The following is a 21,508-nucleotide window of genomic DNA, read 5'->3' as shown; positions in this document are numbered from 1 at the left end:
CATACTACCTTTAAACCAGGGAGGGTTCTCATTCTTTAGTATCATTCAAACAAATCTGTGCATATATGGGTGCCTAGAGAGAAGAGGTTCAAAACCCCAATTCCTTGGTAGAGTCCTCTGTAATAAGTTACCTGTTGGCACATACATTGCCAAACTTACATGTGGGAAGTAAGCAATTGGACAAGGTGGCAGAAGGCAACCTGGTTTCACATGGATCCTTATCCCAACATCAGTCAGGAGAGATAGAAAGAAAATCGAGGGCATTTCTCTTTTTAAACAAACAGGCTAATTATCATTTGTAACATTGCGGAAATCATTAAATATTGCTTTTCATCAGTGAAGTCTTATGACTATTTTGTGACCCTGTACGTTCTATTGATTGTAACTTACTGTCTGTTTGTCTTGGTGCTGATTCAGACTGACCCTTGGTATGTCGTTTCCTCCTCATGGATCGGTAAAACAAAGAATTCCTGCGAATGGGTACATGCTTCTTTCCTTCTCGTTCTGAGTCGTCAGTGTCATGTTGAGTGAGTTCAAGTTCCCTGTTATCACCAGGAGCATCATCCATTTTCACTGCACCAATCTGCTTCACACTGTTTATACTGCTTGCTTTCATCCCTTCATGCTGATATTCTTCCTTGCTGTGTTATTCCTGTTGAATCCATGCTGGGAAATCTTGGTAAATGGGAGAAATGAAAGATTATATTTATAATCCAACGTGCATCTCTGAATCTTCTACTCCAAGGGCATCTATACTATAGTTAGTTAATCGTTGTTGAAATGAAGAGAGAGCTATTGAAATATTGTCAGTAACCAGGCATGAATTCATCTTTGTTACCATGACAACTAATAGCACTGTTACTAAAGGAGGGTACAGTGGGTGGGAATGTGTTCCAAACCAAACAAGAGACCTGGTTCTACCCTGTTTTGGTCCATTTCAGATAACATTCTGAAATAAGAGAACTTTGACATAAATTATTTATTTAAGTTAGCTTGTCCCTTTAAGAAAACTTCTCTTTCTACATGCCATGTTCATTTGCCAAGCAATGCAATGCTGTAAGAGCCTCCATTTATTACAATATATTTAAGATGATCAGCTAATTAATGTGCTAAAACCATGCCTCATTGCTGGTCTTCTGATAAATGACTGGAAAGGTGATACAGTTTAAAAAATATATAGTTTTTAAATTTAAGAACAGTATGATCAGTTCTTCTTTCAGGATTTCCATGCTGAAAGAAATGTGCAAAATTGAAAGTTTGTTGCTTGCACCCACTCCTAATCATGATAGATTAACCAAAATACAGGTTTTGTGTTAAAGATTCTGATGATATTTAATTACCAAAATAAAACTAAGAGCCCAATTTTCCCAATTCCATATGGGCAGGCAGAGGTGACAACAAACTGATGTCTGGATATGGGCTTATGTGTCTAAAAGCCTTACTTGAAGAGGGATTTGGGAGAATAGTTTCAAAGAAATGGAAAGAACAGGAAGCAAAAGTTTGTTTTTAGGGCTGCAAGAGGAATCAAAGATGGAATGAAGCTATGTTATAATTAAAAGAGTGATATTTGAGTCAATGGGAATAGGGTTGATGGAAAACTGGGCCTGGATGGACAAAATACAGGAAGCAGTGTTTTAGATCAGCTACAATTTGTTGAAAATATTGGATAGCAGAATGGCAAGGAGAACATTGGATAAACTGGCTAGCATTTTAAAGAGGGGTGGGTCCAATGGAGATGAATCTAACGCACCTGAATGTGGTGGTAAGGTGGTCACTCTCAGGATGGAAAGTTACAGCCCAGGACACAAAGGTTCAAAGCTTACTTACAAGAACTACCTTAAAGTTACACTAAGCAATTTTACTCTTGGGGTCTTTTTTTAGCCCATAATCTCTGGCTTGAAGAAGAAGCCATTTACTTCTCCATTCAGGCCTCCAGCTAAAATCGTGGATCAAGTCCAATCCACATAATTCAAGCAAGGCTCCAATCTCCTTTCTGTAGATGTCCCACTCACCTGCTCAAAAATGCAGGTTAACATCTGGAAGCAGTGGGAAGAAAGCAAATCGGGTTAGATTGGGAAAATTATTGGCTTCATACATGCTCGACATCAATTAAGCAGAGGGATATAAAATGGGTCAAAGTTGAGGAAGATATGGATGAGGGTTTCAGTGATTAAGGTGGTCAGTGTTACAAAGGTGGAAACAAAAGTATTTTGGGATGAAGGGAATTTGATGTCAGAAGCTCAACACGGAGTCTGAAAGGACAATTTGGTTTCCGGCAGTGCCTTGGTAAAGGGAAATGAAACTGGTGTCGAGGTTATGAATGTTCAGATAGTGATCAAACATAATGAGTTTTCCTAATGCTGCTAGAAAGCACATTCACCTAGAACTAAACACCGAAGCAGTAAAGAGACTGTAAGTAGTGAGAGCTGAATGGTCATTAATGAAAACTGCCCTAATGTATACAGACAGTGTCACCAAATGCAACATGAACATAATGAAGAGGAGAGGGCCTAAGGATAAATCTTTGCAGGACTCAAGGGGCATGCTGCAGCAGTAGGACAAGGAGAGTTATTCTGAGTATAATTGCAGGAAATGAAAGGCAGGTAAGTTTCTACCTTCTACCTCTGCTCTGCCTATTTTTCATCAAAGTGGTGAAAGAAAAATGACCTGATGACCCCTGGCTAATCCCAAATTCTCTGTAATTCCTTATCCCTTTTAGCATTTTGTAAGCAATTTGACAAGTTATACTTAGCAACTCTAATATAATTAAATATTCCAAGATATTTCACTGGTACATTGTAAAACAACATCTGATCCTGAACAGCATAAGGGAATATTAGACAAGATGACCAAAGCCTTGCTTAATGAGGTAGGTTTCAAGAATTATTTTTTAGGAGGAAAGTGAAGTAAAGAAAAGGAGTGGTGTAGGGGGTATATAGAATCACAGGAATCTCCTAGCTGTGTGGTGGTAATGATAACATTAAATGTGACTGAACCTCAGTTAAGTAAATCAAAACCTATTTTCCTAAATCTAATTTACTTTGGGCTTTAGATGCCACCTTGGCCTATTTATGAATACGGTCACAGCACTGCTGTTGTGACAGACAATTTGGGAAACTAAAAATAAAACTGATAATTAAGAGAGATGCAGACTTTCACATGACATATTAGGCTGGATTTTTCTAAGGAATGGCAATTACAGGCAAATTGCTATTCCACTCTTTTTTTATTATTAAGGAAGAACTCACATTTCTGGCAGGAAATTCCAAATGCACCTCCTTCAGAAATGCACAGTGTACTTTAAATCCAACAGATTCCTCATAGTGCAGTATAATGGGGGGGAAGTCAAACCATGCCCCTTTTTTCATAGCAGTAGCTGCGTTATTCTGTGACTTAAAAGACAGGTTGCACAGCCAGCCACTTTGATAGATCTTGTGAGAGCATAAGCAGATAACTGAGAGGTCAGGGAAACAAGTAGAACAGGGTGAAAACTATCTTCTTTAGGTCCTTTCCCTTCCATCCTTACCTCCAACAATTGATGTGAGAGGTTTATGGCTCAACAACTTCTTTATCACTATGACTAAGGCCAGCCAATTAACTGCTCCTGCCATATCCCTTCAGCTAAAGCTCCCTCTCCTCTAGACCCCCAACTTGAAACTTTCTCTAATTTCTCTGTTATCTCCCCACATGCCCTCAAACATCATCTTGTCCAAGACACCCACTTCCTGTTCCCCCAAACCTATTTCTAATAAACTGCTTATTGCCCAACCCGATACCCTATTAGCAAATATTGTTAACAGTTCTCTCCTTTCATAAGCCCCTTTGTTCTTTAATCTGCCACCGTCATTTCTCTCAAGAAACCAATCCTTGACCCCAGCATCCTTGCTTGGTTAGTTTTGTTTTCACAGTGTTTGATGTATTGTTACCTCTTGAATTTATTCCTGTCTTTCCCAGAACTCAATCTTTCAAGCCTTCCAATTAGGTTTCTGCCTCTGCCACAGTATGAAACAGCTCACAAAGTCCCATATTACATCCTCTGACAAAGATCATTTTTAGCTCCTCGTCCTTCTTGACCGGTCTGCCTTTGTTCATCACACCATCTTCCTCCAAATGACTATTCCTTGTTGTCCAACAGTGAAACCACTCTGGTTCAATTTTTATAGACCACTCTGTTACTTTTGGTGTCCTCCAAGGAGCTATTTGTACACCTTTCAAGTGTATCCACTTACTGCCCTTGGAAACACCCAAAGCATGGAGTAAATTTTCCCTGCCTCACCAGAAGCTCTCCTAATTCCACTGCAGTTTCCAAAATATCGGACTGTTCATCTGACACTAGGGCCTCAATAAACAGAAATTTCCTCCAGCGAAATGCTGGGAAGACTGATTATTGTTTTCAGTCCTCATTCTTAATTCCTTTTCTAAGTCACTGGAAGCTCTCTATGGCAACAGTCTGAGAATAGCTAGCTAGCTTGCAATCTTAATGTCAAATATGATTCCAAGACAAGGGGGCAGGAGAAATAGGTTTAACTTAAAGGACAGAAGACTTATTGAAGACGTGGGAAAAACAATTTCACTTAGACGGTGGTGGGAATCTGGAACTCACTGCTGGTAAGGGTGCTAGAGGCAGAAACTCTCAGAACATTTAAGATGTACTTATATGTGCAAATGCAATGCCAAAGAATGCAAGACTATAGGCCAAGTGCTGGAAAATGGGATTAGAATAGTTACAGAGTCATAGACTCATAGAGATGTACAGCACAGAAACAGACACTTGGGTCCAACTCATCCATGCCGACCAGATATCCTAACCTAACCTACGCCCATTTGCCAGCAATTGGCCCATATCCCTCTAAACCTTCCGATTCATATACCATTCCAGATGCCTATTAAATGCTGTAACTGTACCAGCCTCCACCATTTCCTCTGGCAGCTCATTCCATACACGTACCGCCCTTTGTGTGAAAAAGTTTCCCCTTAGGTCCCTTTTAAATTTTTCCCCTTCCACCCTAAACTGATGCCCTCTAGTTCTGGATTCCCCCACCCCAGGGAACAGACCTTGTCTATTTATCCTATCCATGCCTCGATAAATTTGTAAACCTCTATAAGATCACCTCTCAGCCTCTGACGCTCCAAGGAAAACAGCTCCAGCCTATTTAGCCTATTCCTATAGCACAAAGCTTCCAACTCTGGCAACGTCCTTATAAATCTTTTCTGAACCATTTCAAGGTTCACAACATCCTTCTGATAGGAGAGAGACCAGAACTGCATACAATATTCCAAAAGTGGCCTAACCAATGTCTTATACAGTTGCAACATGACCTCCCAATTCCCACATTCAATACTCTGACCAATAAAGGAAAGAAAACCAAATGCCTACCTCACTATCCTATCTACCTGCAACTCCACTTTCCAGGAACTATGAACCTTCACTCCAAGGTCTCTTTGTTCAGCAATACTCCCCAGGACCTTACCATTAAGTGTATAAGTCCTGCCATGATTTGCCTTTCCAAAATGTAGCACCTCACATTTATCTAAATTAAACTCCATCAGCCAATCCTCGGCCCATTGGGACATCTGATCAAGATCCTGTTGTACTCTGAAGTAACCTTCTTCGCTGTCCACTACACCTCCAATTTTGGTGTCATCTGCAAACTTACAAACTATACCTCCTGTGTTCACATTTGAATCATTTATATAAATGGCAAAAAGCATTGGACTCAGCATCAATCCTTGTGGCACCCACTGGTCACACGCCTCCACTCTGAAAAGCAACCCTCCACCACCACCCTCTGTCTTCTACCTTCGAGCCATTTCTGTATCCAAATAGTTAGTTCTCCCTCTATTCCAAGTGATCTAGCCTTGCTAAGCAATCTACCATGAAGAACTTTGTCAAACACCTTACTGGTGTCTATATAGATCACACCCACTGTGTTGCCTTCATCAAACGTCTTTGATACTTCTTCAAAACACTCAATCAAGATCATGAGACATGATTTCCCAAGCACAAAGCCATGTTGACTATTCTTAATCAGTCCTTGCCTTTACAAATACATGTAAATCCTGTCCCTCAGGGTTCCCTCCAACAATATGCCCACCACTGATGTTAGGTTCCATGGCTTTTCCTTACCAGCTTTCTGAAATAGTGGCACCACTTTAGCTAACCTTCTGTCAACTCACCTTTGACTATTGATGATACAAATATCTCAGCAAGGGGCCCAGCAATCACTTCCATAGCTTCCCTCAGATTTCTAGGGTACACCTGATCAGGTCCTGCGGGTTTATCTACCTTTATGCATTTTAAGACATCCAGCACTTCTTCCTTTGTAAAATGGATATTTTTCAAGATGTCACCATCTAATTCCCGACATCCCATTCCTTCTCCCTGGTAAACACTGATGCAAAATACTCATTTAGTATCTGCCCCATCTCCTGCAGTTCCACACATAGGCTGCCTTGCTGATCTTTGAGGTGCCCTAGTCTCTCCTTAGTTATCCTTTTGTCGTTAATGTATTTTTCGAATTCCTTTGGATTCTCCTTAACCCTATTTGCCAAATCTATCTCATGTTGCCTTTTTGCCCTCCTGATTTCCCTCTTAAGTATACTCCTGCTGCCTTTATACTCTTCTGAGGATTCATCTCTCCTGGCTATACCTGACACATGCTTCCTACTTTTTCTTAACCAAAATCTCAATTTCTCTAGTCATCCAGCATTCCCTACACCAGGTTAGTGCAGGAGAGAAAGAGAGAAAGGAACTGACACTGCCTTTGCTGTTTGAATTCATGTATTGCTGATATCGGAGTGCGTCTGGGAAAATTAACTAACAGTGAAATTCACAACTGATCTTGGAGGAACTGTTGGGTGAAGTTCACAACACAGAAGCAGATATGTGCATTGTTGTTTTAAGTGTGATCACAGAAAATCTGCAGTAATGAGTAGAATTGATTCTTTCTTGATTAGATGTTTTTTGGAGACATGACTCTTGATTAAACTTAAAATATAAGCCATAACTATTAATTTAACCTGGGGCAGTGTTTTCTAGAGGAATAAGACAGTGTTATTTTCTGGGTCTGTAGATTGTGAAGGAGCAAAAAGTGGCTTTTAGTACAGTGATATGTGCTTCTTGTCAGATGTGGGAGTTTAAAGAGAGTTTAAGGATTACAGCAGATTATATCTGCCAAAAATGCTGTTGGTTGCAAATCTTATCAGACCGAATGGATCAGTTGGAGAGACAGTTAGAAGCAATGAGGAATTTGCAACAGCAACAGTATGTGATGGATGGCAGCTATAGGAAGGGGGGCAAGTCTCACATACAGTCACATAGATGGGTTAACTCCAGGAAAGGTAAGAGAGGTAGGCGGCGAGTGCAGGAGTCTTTTGTGGCTATACCCATTTCAAACAGATATGCTAATTTGGAAAATGTAGGGGGTGATGGATTCTCAGGGGAACGTAGCACGAACAGCCAAGTTTCTGGTAATGAGACTGTCTCTAATGCAACAAGGGGTATGTCGACTTCCAAGAGATCAATTGTGTTAGGAGATTCTCCAGTCCCAGGTACAGACAGACGTTTCTGTGGCCAGCAGCGAAATATCAGAATGGTGTGTTCCTTCCCTGGTGCCAGGATCAAGGATGTCTCAGAGACGGTGCAGGATGTTTTCATGTGGGAGAGGGGCCAGCAAGAGGTCATTGTCCACATTGGAACCAACGACATAGGAAGGGAAAAGGTTGAGAATCTGATAGGAGAATACAGAGAGTTAGGCAGAAATTAAAAAAGGAGGTCCTCTAGAGTAGTAATATCTGGATTACTCCTGGTACTACGAGCTAGTGAGGGCAGGAATAGGAGGATAGAGCAGATGAATGCATGGCTGAGGAGCTGGTGTATGGGAGAAGGATTCACATTTTTGGATCATTGGAATCTCTTTTGGGGTAGAAGTGACCTGTACAAAAAGGATGGATTGGAAGGGGACGAATATACTGACAGGGAAATTTGCTAGAGTTGCTCGGGAGGATTTAAACTAGTAAGGGGGTGGGGGGGGGGTGTGGGGGTGCAGGGCAATAGTGAGGAAAGAGGTCAATCTGAGACGGATACAGTTGAGAAGAGAAGTGAATCAAACAGTCAGGGCAGGGAGGCTTAATTAATTAAACTGCATTTATTTCAATGCAAAGGGCCTAACAGGGAAGGCAGATGAACTCAGGGCATGGTTAGGAACATGGGACTGGGATATCATAGCAATTACAGAAACATGGCTCAGGGATGGGCAGGACTGGCAGCTTAATGTTCCAGGATACAAATGCTACAGGAAGGATAGAAAGGGAGGCAAGAGTGGAGGGGGAGTAGCATTTTTGATAAAGGATAGCATTAAAGCTGTGCTGAGGGAGGATATTCCTGGAAATACATCCAGGGAAGCTATTTGGGTGGAACTGAGAAATAAGAAAGGGACGATCACCTAATTGGGATTGTGTTATAAACCTCCTAATAGTACAGAGGGAAATTGAGAAACAAACTTGTAAGGAGATCTCAGTTATCTGTAAGAATAATAGGGTAGTTATGGTAGGGGATTTAAACTTTCCAAACATAGACTGGGACTGCCATAGTGTTAAAGGTTTAGATGGAGAGGAATTTGTTAAGTGTGTACAAGAGAATTTTCTAATTCAGTATGTGGATGTACCTACTAGAGAAGGTGCAAAGCTCGACCTACTCTTGGGAAATAAGGCAGGGCAGGTGACTGAGGTGTCAGTGGGGGAGCACTTTGAGGCCAGCGACCATAATTCCATTAGATTTAAAATAGTGATGGAAAAGGATAGACCAGATCTAAAAGTTGACGTTCTACATTGGAAAAAGGCCAATCATGACGGTATTAGGCAAGAACTTTCGAAAGCTGATTGGAGGCAGATGTTCGCAGATAAAGGGACGGCTGGAAAATGGGAAGCCTTCAGAAATGAGATAACGAGAATCCAGAGAAAGTATATTCCTGTTAGGGTGAAAAGAAAGGCTGGTAGGTATAGGGAATGCTGGATGGCTAAAGAAATTGAGGGTTTGGTTAAGAAAAAGAAGGAAGCACATGTAAGGCAAAGACAGAATAGATCAAGTGAATCCTTAGAAGAGTATAAAGGCAGTAGGAGAATACTTAAGAAGGAAATCAGGAGGGCAAACAGGGGACATGAGATAGCTTTGGCAAATAGAATTAAGGAGAATCCAAAGGGATTTTACAAATATGTTAAGGATAAAAGGGTAAGTAGGGAGAGAATAGGGCCCTCAAAGATCAGCAAGGCGGCTTTTGTGTGGAGCTGCAGAAAATGGGGGAGATACTAAATGAGCATTTTGCATCAGTATTTACTATGGAAAAGGACTTGGAAAATATAGACATTAGGGAAATAGATGGTGACATCTTGCAAAATGTCCATATTACAGAGGAGGAAGTGCTGGATGTCTTGAAATGCATAAAGGTGGATAAATCCCCAGGACATGATCAGGTGTACCCTAGAACTCTGTGGGAAGCTAGAGAAGTGATTGCTGGGCCTCTTGCTGAGATATTTGTATCATCGATAGTCACAGATGAGGTGCCGGACGACTGGAGGTTGGCTAACGTGGTGCCACTGTTTAAGAAAGGTGGTAAGTACAAGCCAGGGAACTATAGACCAGTGAGCCTGACATCAGTGGTGGGCAAGTTGTTGGAGGGAATCCTGAGGGACAGGATTTACATGTATTTGGAAAGGCAAGGACTGATTAGGGATAATCAACATGGCTTTGTGTGTGGGAAATCATGTCTCACACGCGGAATACAGGGAGAACTAGCCACTTGGATACAGAACTGGTTCAAAGGTGGTGGAGGGTTGTTTTACACACTGGAGGCGTGTGGCCAGTGGAGTGCCGCAAGAATTGGTGTTGTGTCCTCTATTTTTTGTCATCTATGTAAATGATTTGGATGCGAGCATAAGAGATACAGTTAGTAAGTTTGCAGATGACACCAAAATTGGAGGTGCAGTGGACAGCGAAGAGTGTGACCTCAGATTACAACAGGATCTTGACCAGATAGGCTAATGCGCTGAGAAGTGGCAGATGGAGTTTAATTCAGATAAATGCGAGGTGCTGCATTTTGGGAAAGCAAATCTTAGCAGGACGTATACACTTATTGGTAAGGTCTTAGGGAGTGTTGCTGAACAAAGAGACCTTGGAGTGCAGGTTCATAGCTCCTTGAAAGTGGAATCGCAGGTAGAAAGGATAGTGAAGAAGGTGTTTGGTATGCTTTTGTTTATTGGTCAGAATATTGAGTACAGGAGTTGGGAGGTCATGTTGTGGCTGTACAGGACATTGGTTAGGCCATTGTTGGAATATTGCGTGCAATTCTGGTCTCCTTCCTATCGGAAAGATGTTGTGAAACCTGAAAGGGTTCAGAAAAAATTTACAAGGATGTTGCCAGAGTTGAAGGATTTGAGCTATAAGGAGAGGCTGAACAGGCTGGGGCTGTTTTCCCTGGAGCGTCGGAGGCTGAGGGATGACCATATAGAAGTTTACAAAATTATGAGGGCCTTGGATAGGATAAATAGGCAAAGTCTTTTCCCTGGGATCAGGGAGTCCAGAACTATAGAGCATAGGTTTAGGGTGAGAGAGGAAAGATATAAAAGAGATCTACGGGGCAACGTTTTCACGCAGAAGGTGGTACGTGCATGGAATAAGCTGCCAGAGGAAGTGGTGGAGGCTGGTACAATTGCAACATTTAAGAGGCATTTGGATGGGTATATGAATAGGAAGGGTTTGGAGGGATATGAGCCGGGTACTGGCAGGTGGGACTAGATTGGGTTGGGACATATGGTCGGCATGGACGAGTTGGACCAAAGGGTCTATTTCCGTGCTGTACATCTCTATGACTCTATCAGCCTTGCCTTTCAGCCTAACTGGAATATACTATCTCTGGACTCTCATTACCTCATTTTTGAAGGCGTTCAATTTTCCTGCCTTCCCTTTACCTGCAAACATTTGACCGCAATCAAGTTTTGAAAGTTCTTGCCTAATACTGTCAAAATTGACCTTCCTCCAATGTAGAACATCAACATTTAGATTGGGTCTATCCTTTTCCATCACTATTTTAAAACGAATAGAATTATGGTCGCTGGCCCCAACGTGCTCCCCCACTGACACCTCAGTCACCTGCCCTGCCTTATTTTCCAAGAGTAGGTCAAGTTTTGCACCTTCTCTCGTAGGTATATCCACACACTGAGTCAGAATATTTTCTTTTACGCACTTAACAAATTCCTCTCCATCTAAAACCCTACCTCTCCATCTAAAACCTTAACACTATGGCAGTCCCAGTCTATGTTTGGAAAGTTAAAATCCCCTAACATAACCGCCCTATTATTCTTACAGATAACTGAGATCTCCTTACAAATTTGTTTCTCAATTTACCACTGACTGTTGGTGGGGGGAGGGGCAGGGGGAGGAATCTATAAGGTGATCGTCCCTTTCTTATTTCTCAGTTCCACCCAAATAACTTCCCTGGATGTATTTCCAGGAATATCCTCCCTCAGCACAGCTGTAATGCTATCCCTTTTCAAAAACGCCACTCCCCCTCCTCTACTGTGTCCCTCCCCCGCCACCTTTCTATCCTTTCATATCCTTCCTGTAGCATTTGTATCCTGAAACATTAAGCTGCCTGTCCTGCCCATACCTGAACCATGTTTCTGTAATTGCTATGATATCCCAGTCCCATGTTCCTAACCATGCCCTCAGTTCATCTACCTTTCCTGTTTAGGCCCCTTGCATTGAAATAAATGCAGTTTAATTTATCGGTCCTACCTTAGTTCTTTGCTTTGACTGTTTGACTCGCTGCCTGTCCTCACTATCTTCCTGGGTACCCTGCCACCCCCCACCGCCACACCTTCCCTCACATCCCCCGCTTAAATCCTCCTGAGCAGCTCTAGCACATCTCCCTGCCAGAATATTAGTCCCCTTCCAATTCAGGTGCAATGCTTCCTTCTTGTACAGGTCACTACTACTCCAGAAGAGATTCCAATAATCTAATAATGTGAACCCTTCACCCTTGCACCAGCTCTTCAGCCATGCATTCATCTGCCTTATCCACCTCTTCCTATCCTCACAAGCTCGTAGCACTGGGAGTACTCTCAATACTACTACCCTCGAGGACCTCATATTCAAATTCCTGCCTAACTTTCTATATTCTCCCTTCAGAATCTCACCCTTTCCCCCTACTATGTCCTTAGTTCTAATGTGTACAACAATCTCCTGCTGGTCCCTCTCCTCTTTAAACCATTCTCTCTCCGAGATATCATTGATCTTAGCGCCAGGAAGGTAACACACTATTCTGATTTCTTGTTGTTGGCCACAGAAATGTCTGTCTGTGCCCCTGACTAGAGACTCCCCCATCACAATTGATCGCTTGGAACTTGATGTCCCCCTTATTAGATTAGAGTCATTCTCGGTATCGGAAACTTGGCTGTTCATGCTATATTCCCCTAAGAGTCCATCACCACCTACATTTTCCAAAACAGCATGCTTGTTTGAAATGGGGATAGCAGAATCTGCAGAACTCCTGCAGAACCTGCCTACCCCTCCTACACCTCCTGGAGTTAACCTATCCACCTGTCTGTATCTGCGGCTTTTCTCCCTTCCTATAACTGCCATTTATCCATCCACCCCCTAGCTCTTGTAAATTCCTTATTGCCTCTAACTGCCACTCCAATTGATCCATGCAATATGATAGGATTCACAACCAAAGACATTTCCTGCAGACATAATCATCAGTAACATGGAAACTGTCCGTAATCTCCCACACCTGACAGGAAGAGCACATCATGCTACTAAAGGCAATCTTTGCAGTTTAACAATCTACATACCCAAAAACATAGCACCGTCTTATTGCTCTAAAAAAAAGTGCTCCAGGCTAACTTAGTACTTATGGCTTATATTTTTAAAAATTTAATCAAGAGGCAGATCTCAATAAAACATATAATCAAGAAACAACCCACTCTACTCAGTTAGGTGGTTAATTTTATTGACGTGGATGTAATGGTCTGAAGTGTCTTTTTTCTATGCAGTAGATCTCTATGACTCTGTCTCTGTAAACCTCTAACCTTACATTTGCACAATTACTTACATCCACCTCCATAACATTGTCTGATTTATTCTGTGTCAGCTCATTTGCTGCTGAAACTTTTATTTTGCCTTTGTTACTTATTGACTTGCTTATCCCTATACACTCCATGCTGGTCTCCAAAATTCTACCCTCTGTAAACCAGGGGTCACTCAAACCTTTGCTGCCCATGTCTGAATTTGCGTTCACCTGTCCCCACTGTGCTCACTGACTACATTGGCAACTGGTAAAGTCATCTCTTGGATTTAAAATTCTCATCCTTATTTTCTCACTCTAGTCCCTAACTTTACAATTTCATCCAACTCCATATCCTCTTCGATAGTTACCACTTCTCTTGTTCTGACCTCCTGGTGGCTATGTGGCAGATGCCTATTTTCTCAGCTCTATATTATGTTGCAGTTTGATGGTTGAAGCACTGCCATATGGAACAACTTGTGGCAATAGAGAGAGAGAGCGAGCGAGAGAGAGCGAGAGAGAAAGAGAGAGAAAGAGAGAGAGCAGAACCCTGATTTGAGAACCCCATCCGACTTCTTCAGTATATTTTCCTCTTTGCCCAAAGGCATGAGTCACCTGATGACACATAAATCTTGAAAGCCTGACAGTTATCCTTAATTTGAAGGACGGAAATGACAAAGCTTTTGAAAACTTGCCCTGTCTCTGCTAATCTACTCCACTCTCTACTGTCAAACACTCCTTAAAATCTCCAAGCTTATGGTCATCATGACCTTTCCTCAAGTGACTGTCAATTTTTTTCAAAAATGTTTACATGAAGCACATTAAGATTAAAAGTGCCCTGTAAATATAATTCCTTGGGCCAACAGTAAATTACATTTTAAAAACTTTTCATGGCCATTTTCACTTCCTGTCTATTTTATATCATGGTCCAAAAGACATCAAGAAGATATTTCTACTAGCTAAGGTTCAACTTCTGTCGCTGATTTGGTGTTCTCTTATGATATTTAAAATAACTTTGACCATTTTACTCAGTTTCCCCCACTATTGTCATGATTAAGGAACTCAGTCCCCTGCTGAGTCTGTGACTGGCCACTGATTATACTGGTATTTCAACCTCCATTTTCTGTTTGGACAATACTTGCCTGAGTTGAAGATCAAACCTCTGTTGCTTTTGTATCTTGTGGTGTCTGCAGACTGCCCAATCATATTTCTGGCCCTGTAACTGGCTCTGTACACCCAGTGGATCTTCATTCCTACAGAAATCCATCCATCAGTGCATTTTCCAATGTTTCACCCTCAAATTACATCTGGACTGTAATTGTTTCACCTGTTTCCAAACTTTGACAATTTGCAGATGCTTTGTGCTGCCTAGTTTGTCTCTGTCCTGCCATGGGACCTCTGACCTTAACTCCAGATTCCCTTCTTTTTTTATTTCCTCAGATTTTTGTGTATCCTAATGTTTATGTGCAGTAATTAAATTTAGCTAGAGTTCTGTAAGCTAATTCTCATGCATCATTTGCTTGCTGCTCCATACCCATGCTCATCGCTTTATTTCCACTGTGACTCTTTCTTTTTAACTTTTTTCTTTGCTCCTGCTCAAACCCTCATTTCGATTGTCATATTTCCTTTCACTTCTCCTTCTTGGAATTCTCCCTCCCAATTCCCTACCCCAGAAATTTGGTACCCCTCAACTTCTCTCCTTCTTTGCCTGGCACAGGATGGACTCCATCTTAATGAGGACTGCTGTTTCCTCTGAATCTCACTTGACATCTTCCAAAGTTTATTGAGGCATTCAGTACCAGCTCATTTTGAGTTCTATCCCAATATCTCATTAACCCTGAGATGAATTTACAATATGATATTCATTCCATCATTAAGATCGCCATGCCAATCTCTGTGCATCTGCTGCTGACACACTCATTCATATTTTTGTCCTCTAAATGTGACTTAGGGTGGCACAGTGCCTCAGTAGTTAGCACTGCTGCCTGCCAACACCAGGAATCTAGGTTCGATTCCATGCTTGGGTGACTGACTGTGTGGAGTTTGCACATTCTCCCCATGTCTGCGTGGGTTTCCCCGGGTGCTCCGTTTTCCTCACACAAATGTGTAGATTAGGTGAATTGGCCATTCTAAATTGCCCATTGTGTCCAGGCTAGGTGGATTAGCCATGGGGAATGCAGGATTATGGGGATAAATTAGAGGGTGGGTCTGCGTAGGCTGCTCTTTGGAGGGGATGGTGTAGACTTGATGGCCCAAATGGCCTGCTCCAGACTTAGGGAGTCTATTAACTATTCCACTGCACTGCTGGCTGCTCTCCCACATTCCACTCTCCATAAACTTGGGTTTGTCCAAAACTCTACTGCTCATGTTTGAAGTTACCAAGACCGTCTGCACTGTTGCTGCTGTTCTGTACTGAATTTCTGTCAAGCAATTACTTGATTTTAACATTCTCATTCTCATTTGTTCTCAATTTTTTTCAAATTATTGGCACTTTGCTATCTCTATAATCTCCTCCAACCCACAATCCTCCAAGATATTTGTACTGTATTTATGAACTATTGAACTTCACCAATTACAATTGATCTATGTTTGAAGAAATGCAAATATTCATTATGCACAAACTGGAAATTGTTTTCATTTTGTTGCAGCCATTAAACTCTATTGGTAATATGATATCAAAAGAATGCAGCTGAGGTTGTCTTTCTTGACGGTGTTATAAGAGAACTGGCTACTTTAAAAATGTAAAATGAAGAATTAAACTGCAATACAACTTGCAACTTTGAAGTGCTGAGTGAATCAGAAAGGCCAGCATTTTCCACACTCTGCTGCTTTGCAAATGGAAGGAGAAGATATTGTACAGAATTGAACTTTATTTTAACTGTCAGTGGTAAAACTACGAAATAGCTACAGAACTAAATAAAGGAACTTTGAAAATATGATTCACAATCCTGTATTAGTGCTGGGGAATATGTGGTGGAACTTGTAATGCAGCACAAATGTCACTTAGGAGCAGAGAACCTAAATAGGAGAGAGATTTTGAAAGCTTTGTATACATACATTGAACACAAAATTTAATATTGAATGGAATATGTACAATATCAGAGCAGAGAGAAAATGTTGATCAGTATGCGACAGGAGTGACATATCTAACTGAATCCTGTAAGCTTTGTAATATAATTGTAAGATGTTCTTATCAGAGATAAAATTTGTCTTAGACATAAAAGATTCTTTTACATGGATATATCCATTTAAAGAGGAGATTTGTACTCTCAAGAAAGCTTTCACCATGTTCAGTAACCCTAACGCTTATCAATCATCAGTTATAGCATATTAATGGGAGAACAGGCAAGATTTTACATTCTGCTAAGAGACATTCCGAAGCTAATGAGAACATTATATTGGAATAAAAAGGAAGAAATATTTGTAAAAAAAGGTCAACAGAAAGATTAAGGCCAGGGTTTGGAATGCACAGTCAATACTATGAAGACACCATACAAAAGAAAAGAAAGAGCGCCCCGAGTGGGGAAAAGCAGTGCTGTAATTGCAGGAAGCCACATCACTTTGTACACGAGCGTTTGGCCGCAAATAAGCAAAGCAAACCCATCAAGGTGGCTGTTGGAGTGAGGCCAGATGATGATTCTAATGAATCACTCATAACCTCAAAATGTGTTGGCATCATCAAACCTAAAGGCAATAAATGGATTCTGACATATGGAATGTAGATTGTAGAAGGAGAATATTGAGTGAATGTGAAATACCAGCTAGACAGGCAGACAGCAGTGTTACATGTAACAACATGAGCTTTGCAAGCCTCTGTAAAGTAGCTCAAGATTATAACTCAAAAATGAAATTCACAACAGTAATATTGAGCCAAACAATGGAATGGTACTCTACCCAACAGGACAAAGGTGTAGTGGACAGCAAAGAAGGTTACCTGAGTTCAATGGGTTCTTGATCAGATGGGCCAATGGGCTGAGGAATGACAAATGGAGTTTAATTTAGATAAATATGAGGAACTGCATTTTGGAAAGGGAAATCAGGATAGAAATAACATACTTAATGGTAATGTCCTGGCAAGCATTACTGAACAAAGAGACCTTGGAGTGAAGGTTCATTGTTCCTTGAAAGTGGAGTCATAGGTAGATAGGATGGTAAAGAAGGTGTTTGGTATGCTTTCCTTTATTGGTCAAAACATTGTGTATGGGAATTAAGAGGTCATGTTGTGGCTGTACATGACATTGGTTAGGCCATTTTTGAAATATTGTGTGCAATTCTGGTCTCCCTCCTATTGGAAGGATTTTGTGAAACTTGAAAGGGTTCAAAAGATTTACAAGGATTTTGCCAGGGTTGGAGGGTTTGAACTATAGGGAGAGGCTGAATAGGCTGAGGCTGTTTTCCGTGGACTGTTTGAGGCTGAGACGTGACCTTATAGAGGTTTATAAAATCAAGAGGTGCATGGTTGGGTAAATAGAGAAGGTCTTTTCACTGGAACGAGGGAATCCAGATCTTGAGGGCATAGGTTTAAGATGAGAGGGAAAAGATTTTAAAAAGGACTTTAAAGGCAACTTTTTCACACAGACTGTGGTGCATGTATGGAAAGAGCTGCCAGATGAAGTGGTGGAGGCTAGTACAATTGCAACATTTAAAAGGCATCTGGATGGGTATATGAATAGGAAGGGTTTAGAACGATATGGGCCAAGTGCTTGCAAATGGGACTAGATTAGGTTCGGATATCTGGTTGACATGGACCAGTTGGACCAAAGAGTTTGTTTCTGTGCTGTACATCTCCATGACTCTATGACAAATGAAGGTGAGAGCCAATGCAAGGGGAAGAATGACGATATGGAGTTACAGATAATAGACATTAAACAAAATTCACTGATCTCAGCTAAAGCTTGGGCTAATAATCTATCATGTACCAGAAGAGATTTGTAGCATTCTACAGGACACAAAGTCATTGTTTGCCAATCATTTCCTAGAAGATTACAAAAATTCTTTTTCCAACCAGGTCTTGAATGTTGACCTGGTGAAGAGTTTGAGACCAAAACAGCATCTGCCTAGGAACTGGCAGCCCTCAAGTACATCCTGAAAGACAAGTCTGAGGAGCTGGCAGCCTGACTGATCATTCTGGGTCAGTGAAAATTAATGTCAGATTCTTGCAATCTCTTCCCTTGTGATTCACAACACCCTGGGACACTTCTTACCTGTGCCTGAGAATCTATTCACTTTCAAGCCCTTTAAAACCACAAATACTTCTTATTTCTCAATGCTGATTTATTCAAATATATAACAGTAACCCCCCTGATTATTTTTTAACCTTTGTTCTCTACAGTGAATACAGATGCAAAGTACTCATTTAAAACATCAGCTATGTCTTCAGGCTTCATACACAGATTGCTACTTTGGTCCCTAATGGATCCTACTCCTTCCAGAATGTTCCTTAATATTATCTGTCAGTGTTTCTTTATGACCCTTCTTCGCTCTTATAATTTATTTATGTAATCCCTTGCACTGTCTAAATTTCTTGAGGGCATTCAGTGTTTTAAACACAGAGTTTCTGCCAGAAGCTTCTTCCTTGTCCGATCCTGTAAGTTCCTTTACATCCAGGTTCTTTTGGGCTTCTTGTTCCCAGAGAAACCTTCATTGTTACAGGAACATGTTGGCCCTTCACTTTCACTAATAACCCTTTGAATAACTCTCACTGCTGTGATGTGTATTTTTCTACAAGCAGTTGCTCCCAGTCCACTTTAGCCAGATCCTGTGTTATAATATTTAAACTGGCCATTTGAGAAAGCTTCTAAGATATCATTTTTCCTTACTGCAGTAACTAACTCTTTGATCAATATTGGGACACCACCTCCTTTTTTACATCAGACCCCCATCATCTTTCTGGATGGTTCTATAGCCCGGATTTATAAACTGTCAATCCTGTCCCTTCCTCAAGCCTGTGATAGCAAAGATACACCCTCAATCCAGCTGGTCTGACTTAAGATTTCTTGTAGTAAATTAAATACAGAATAACTTCAATTATCCAAAAGAGTTAGGTGGGGAGTATTTTGTTCGGATAACTGATAGCTTGGATAACGGATAACGTTTTTACATGACCTTGAGATCTTGTTTGGATAGTTCAAAATTCGGATAATTGATGTTTGGATAACCGATGTTGTTCTGTACCATCCAGTCTTGCCGTGCTCTCTTGTGTCTTGGCCAAATTTGCATTGCCTTCTAGAATGGGTTGGCTCTTCTTCTATACTTGTCTGTGCAATACCAACTACAGTGCTTCTTCTGCTATATCCAAACCCACTGCCAAATTAAGTTAATATCCCCAACACACAGGGAGAGACTGAATAGACTGGGGCTGTTTTCTCTGGTGCATCGGAGGCTGAGGGGTGACCTTGTAGAGGTTTATAAAATCATGACGGGCATGGATAGGATAAATAGACAAGGTCTTCTCCCTCGGGCATGGGAGTCCAGAACTAGAGGGCATAGGTTTAGGATGAGAGGGGAAAGAAATAAAAGAGGCTGAAGGGACAATTATTTCACACAGAGGGTGGTGCGTGTATGGAATGTGCTGCCAGAGAAAGTGGTAGAGGCTAGTACAATTACACCATTTAAAAGGCATCTGGACAGGTATATGAATAGAAAGGGTTTAGAGGGATATGGGCCAAGTACTGGCATATGGAACTATATTACATTAGGATATTTGGTCAGCATGGACGAGTTGGCCCAAAGGGTCTGTTTCCATGCTGTACATCTCTATGACTCTATGACATGCAGCAACAAAAGAAATAAGACAGACTAGAATTCACAATTTTGTTAACGAATTATAAAGTTTTTTTGTTGGCACTTGATAATTTGAGGCTACGAATGTGAGTAAATTCAATTCTTCTTTTGTTATTTTTATCAAATAGGGAATATTTAGGGAAATGTATTTGCACGTAATGTACAAGCTAGCTCTCTGTGATCTTTACATCTGCTGCAAGTCACTTTCACTTTAGCCAACGGCAGCCATTAAACATGTTATTTGAAACTTTCTATAACACCAACTCCTGTTTCTGGCCATATTGTCAGCTGTCAGGGCCCTAAACTCTGAAGTATCCTCACTTTGTCTCTTTATATCACTTTCCTCCTTTAAAACAATCCTCAAAAACCTTTCTCTTTTCTCAAGTTTTTCGTCATCTGGCCTAATATTTCCTTATCTAATTCCAAGTCACATTTTACTTTAAATTACAGCTGCGAAGTTCCTTGGGACACTATTAATTTAAAGCTGCTATTGTTACTCTATCAATGCTGAATTTACATGTTCCACTACATTGTAAATTAAATAGATTGCTGCTTGAACATTTAAAACAATTACGATAACAAAAGAAAAAAGTAGAAAAGGCAATCAGAAGTAGAGTAATATTTTACTTAAAACATAAAAACAATCACAGAAACCATGAAAGGATAACAAAATCAGAAACTCTCTCCTTCCAAAAAGCTGCTTTAACCCTATCAATTCAAACAGAAACTGATCATCTCTTTTTTAAAGTCAGCACTAGTATTAAGGGTTGTCGAACCAACTGGGGTAAACATCTTAAAGAAAGGTCAACCATGATTCAATTGAATGTTTTAATAGTTTCAAAGTTCTGAATGGCTTACACCTGTTTTTGTGTTTCCATTTGATAAATGCAATTAAACAGAGAGTAGGAATAGTGATTTATCACCTTATTAGCACCTATCGTATATTCAAACCTGTTTAACAGCTATTTCTTTAACATGCATTCAGGTTTGAGTTCTGAGAAAGTAAAGGCAGTAATTAAGACATAGTTACAGTCCCAACTTGCACTCTCTAGCGCAGTAGCAGTATGCTGACCTTTAGCATGACAGTTCAAGAAAAAATCATACGAAAGTTCAGTCCTGTGGAAATCGGATTATTCAAAAGAATTGACTACAGGCAAAATTGAATAGTTTGAGAATGAATAGTTTTGAAAGTAACTTACTTTTTTTAAATTCTCCTTATTCTAAATAAGTCACCTTTTCCATGTGCAAAAACATTTCCAATATGGACAGCCATTTTAGCTAAACTTGAGTGCTAAAGGTGACAAGTATTTCCAGAAAGCACTTCAGTCTTCAAGCATTTCCTGGGTTCAACAGTTGCTTTGTAAACCTGTGTAGCTGCTCTGAATACTAAAGTCCAGAATGGTTTGTTTGCTTTGCAGATATGCTGTTAACTCATTGAAATACTTGAATTCAAAAGCAACTCAAGGATAATAAAGTATTGATTTGCATCTTTAGCATCAAATGGAAGACATAAACTAAGCCTAAAAACACAACAATTTAAATCTGAACATTACCAGATTAATTTTATTTTTTTGAGGATTTGAAAAGCAAAGGAAAAGCAGAGATGATATTTGAAGCAATCTGTGGCATCTTCCCATGTAAACTGTACATTCAGGTCTGTTCCA

General features: G+C 40.6%; 1 protein-coding gene across 2 annotated transcripts in view; it reads right to left on the bottom strand.

The window, feature by feature from the left end:
* ngef (neuronal guanine nucleotide exchange factor) overlaps nt 1-21,208 on the bottom strand; it is a 100,120-nt gene extending 78,912 nt beyond the window's left edge. Inside the window, exons 1-2 of one of the 2 annotated variants that reach the window (XM_043701979.2) lie at nt 21,044-21,208; nt 391-675 (exon numbers count right to left, since the gene is read on the bottom strand). In XM_043701979.2, coding sequence (XP_043557914.2) covers nt 391-616 — 226 coding nt within the window. In that variant the 5' untranslated portion in view covers nt 617-675; nt 21,044-21,208. Of the gene's footprint in view, nt 1-390; nt 796-21,043 lie in introns of those variants that run through there. The other variant, XM_087993721.1, reaches the window with a different exon arrangement.
* Nucleotides 21,209-21,508: the final 300 nt, after the last annotated feature.

The sequence above is a fragment of the Chiloscyllium plagiosum genome, unplaced genomic scaffold, assembly GCF_037043375.1.
Source record: "Chiloscyllium plagiosum isolate Xiang-an unplaced genomic scaffold, Cpla_swu_hap1 HiC_scaffold_13, whole genome shotgun sequence".
Taxonomy (NCBI): domain Eukaryota; kingdom Metazoa; phylum Chordata; class Chondrichthyes; order Orectolobiformes; family Hemiscylliidae; genus Chiloscyllium; species Chiloscyllium plagiosum.
This window is presented reverse-complemented; position numbering and strand designations above follow the sequence as displayed.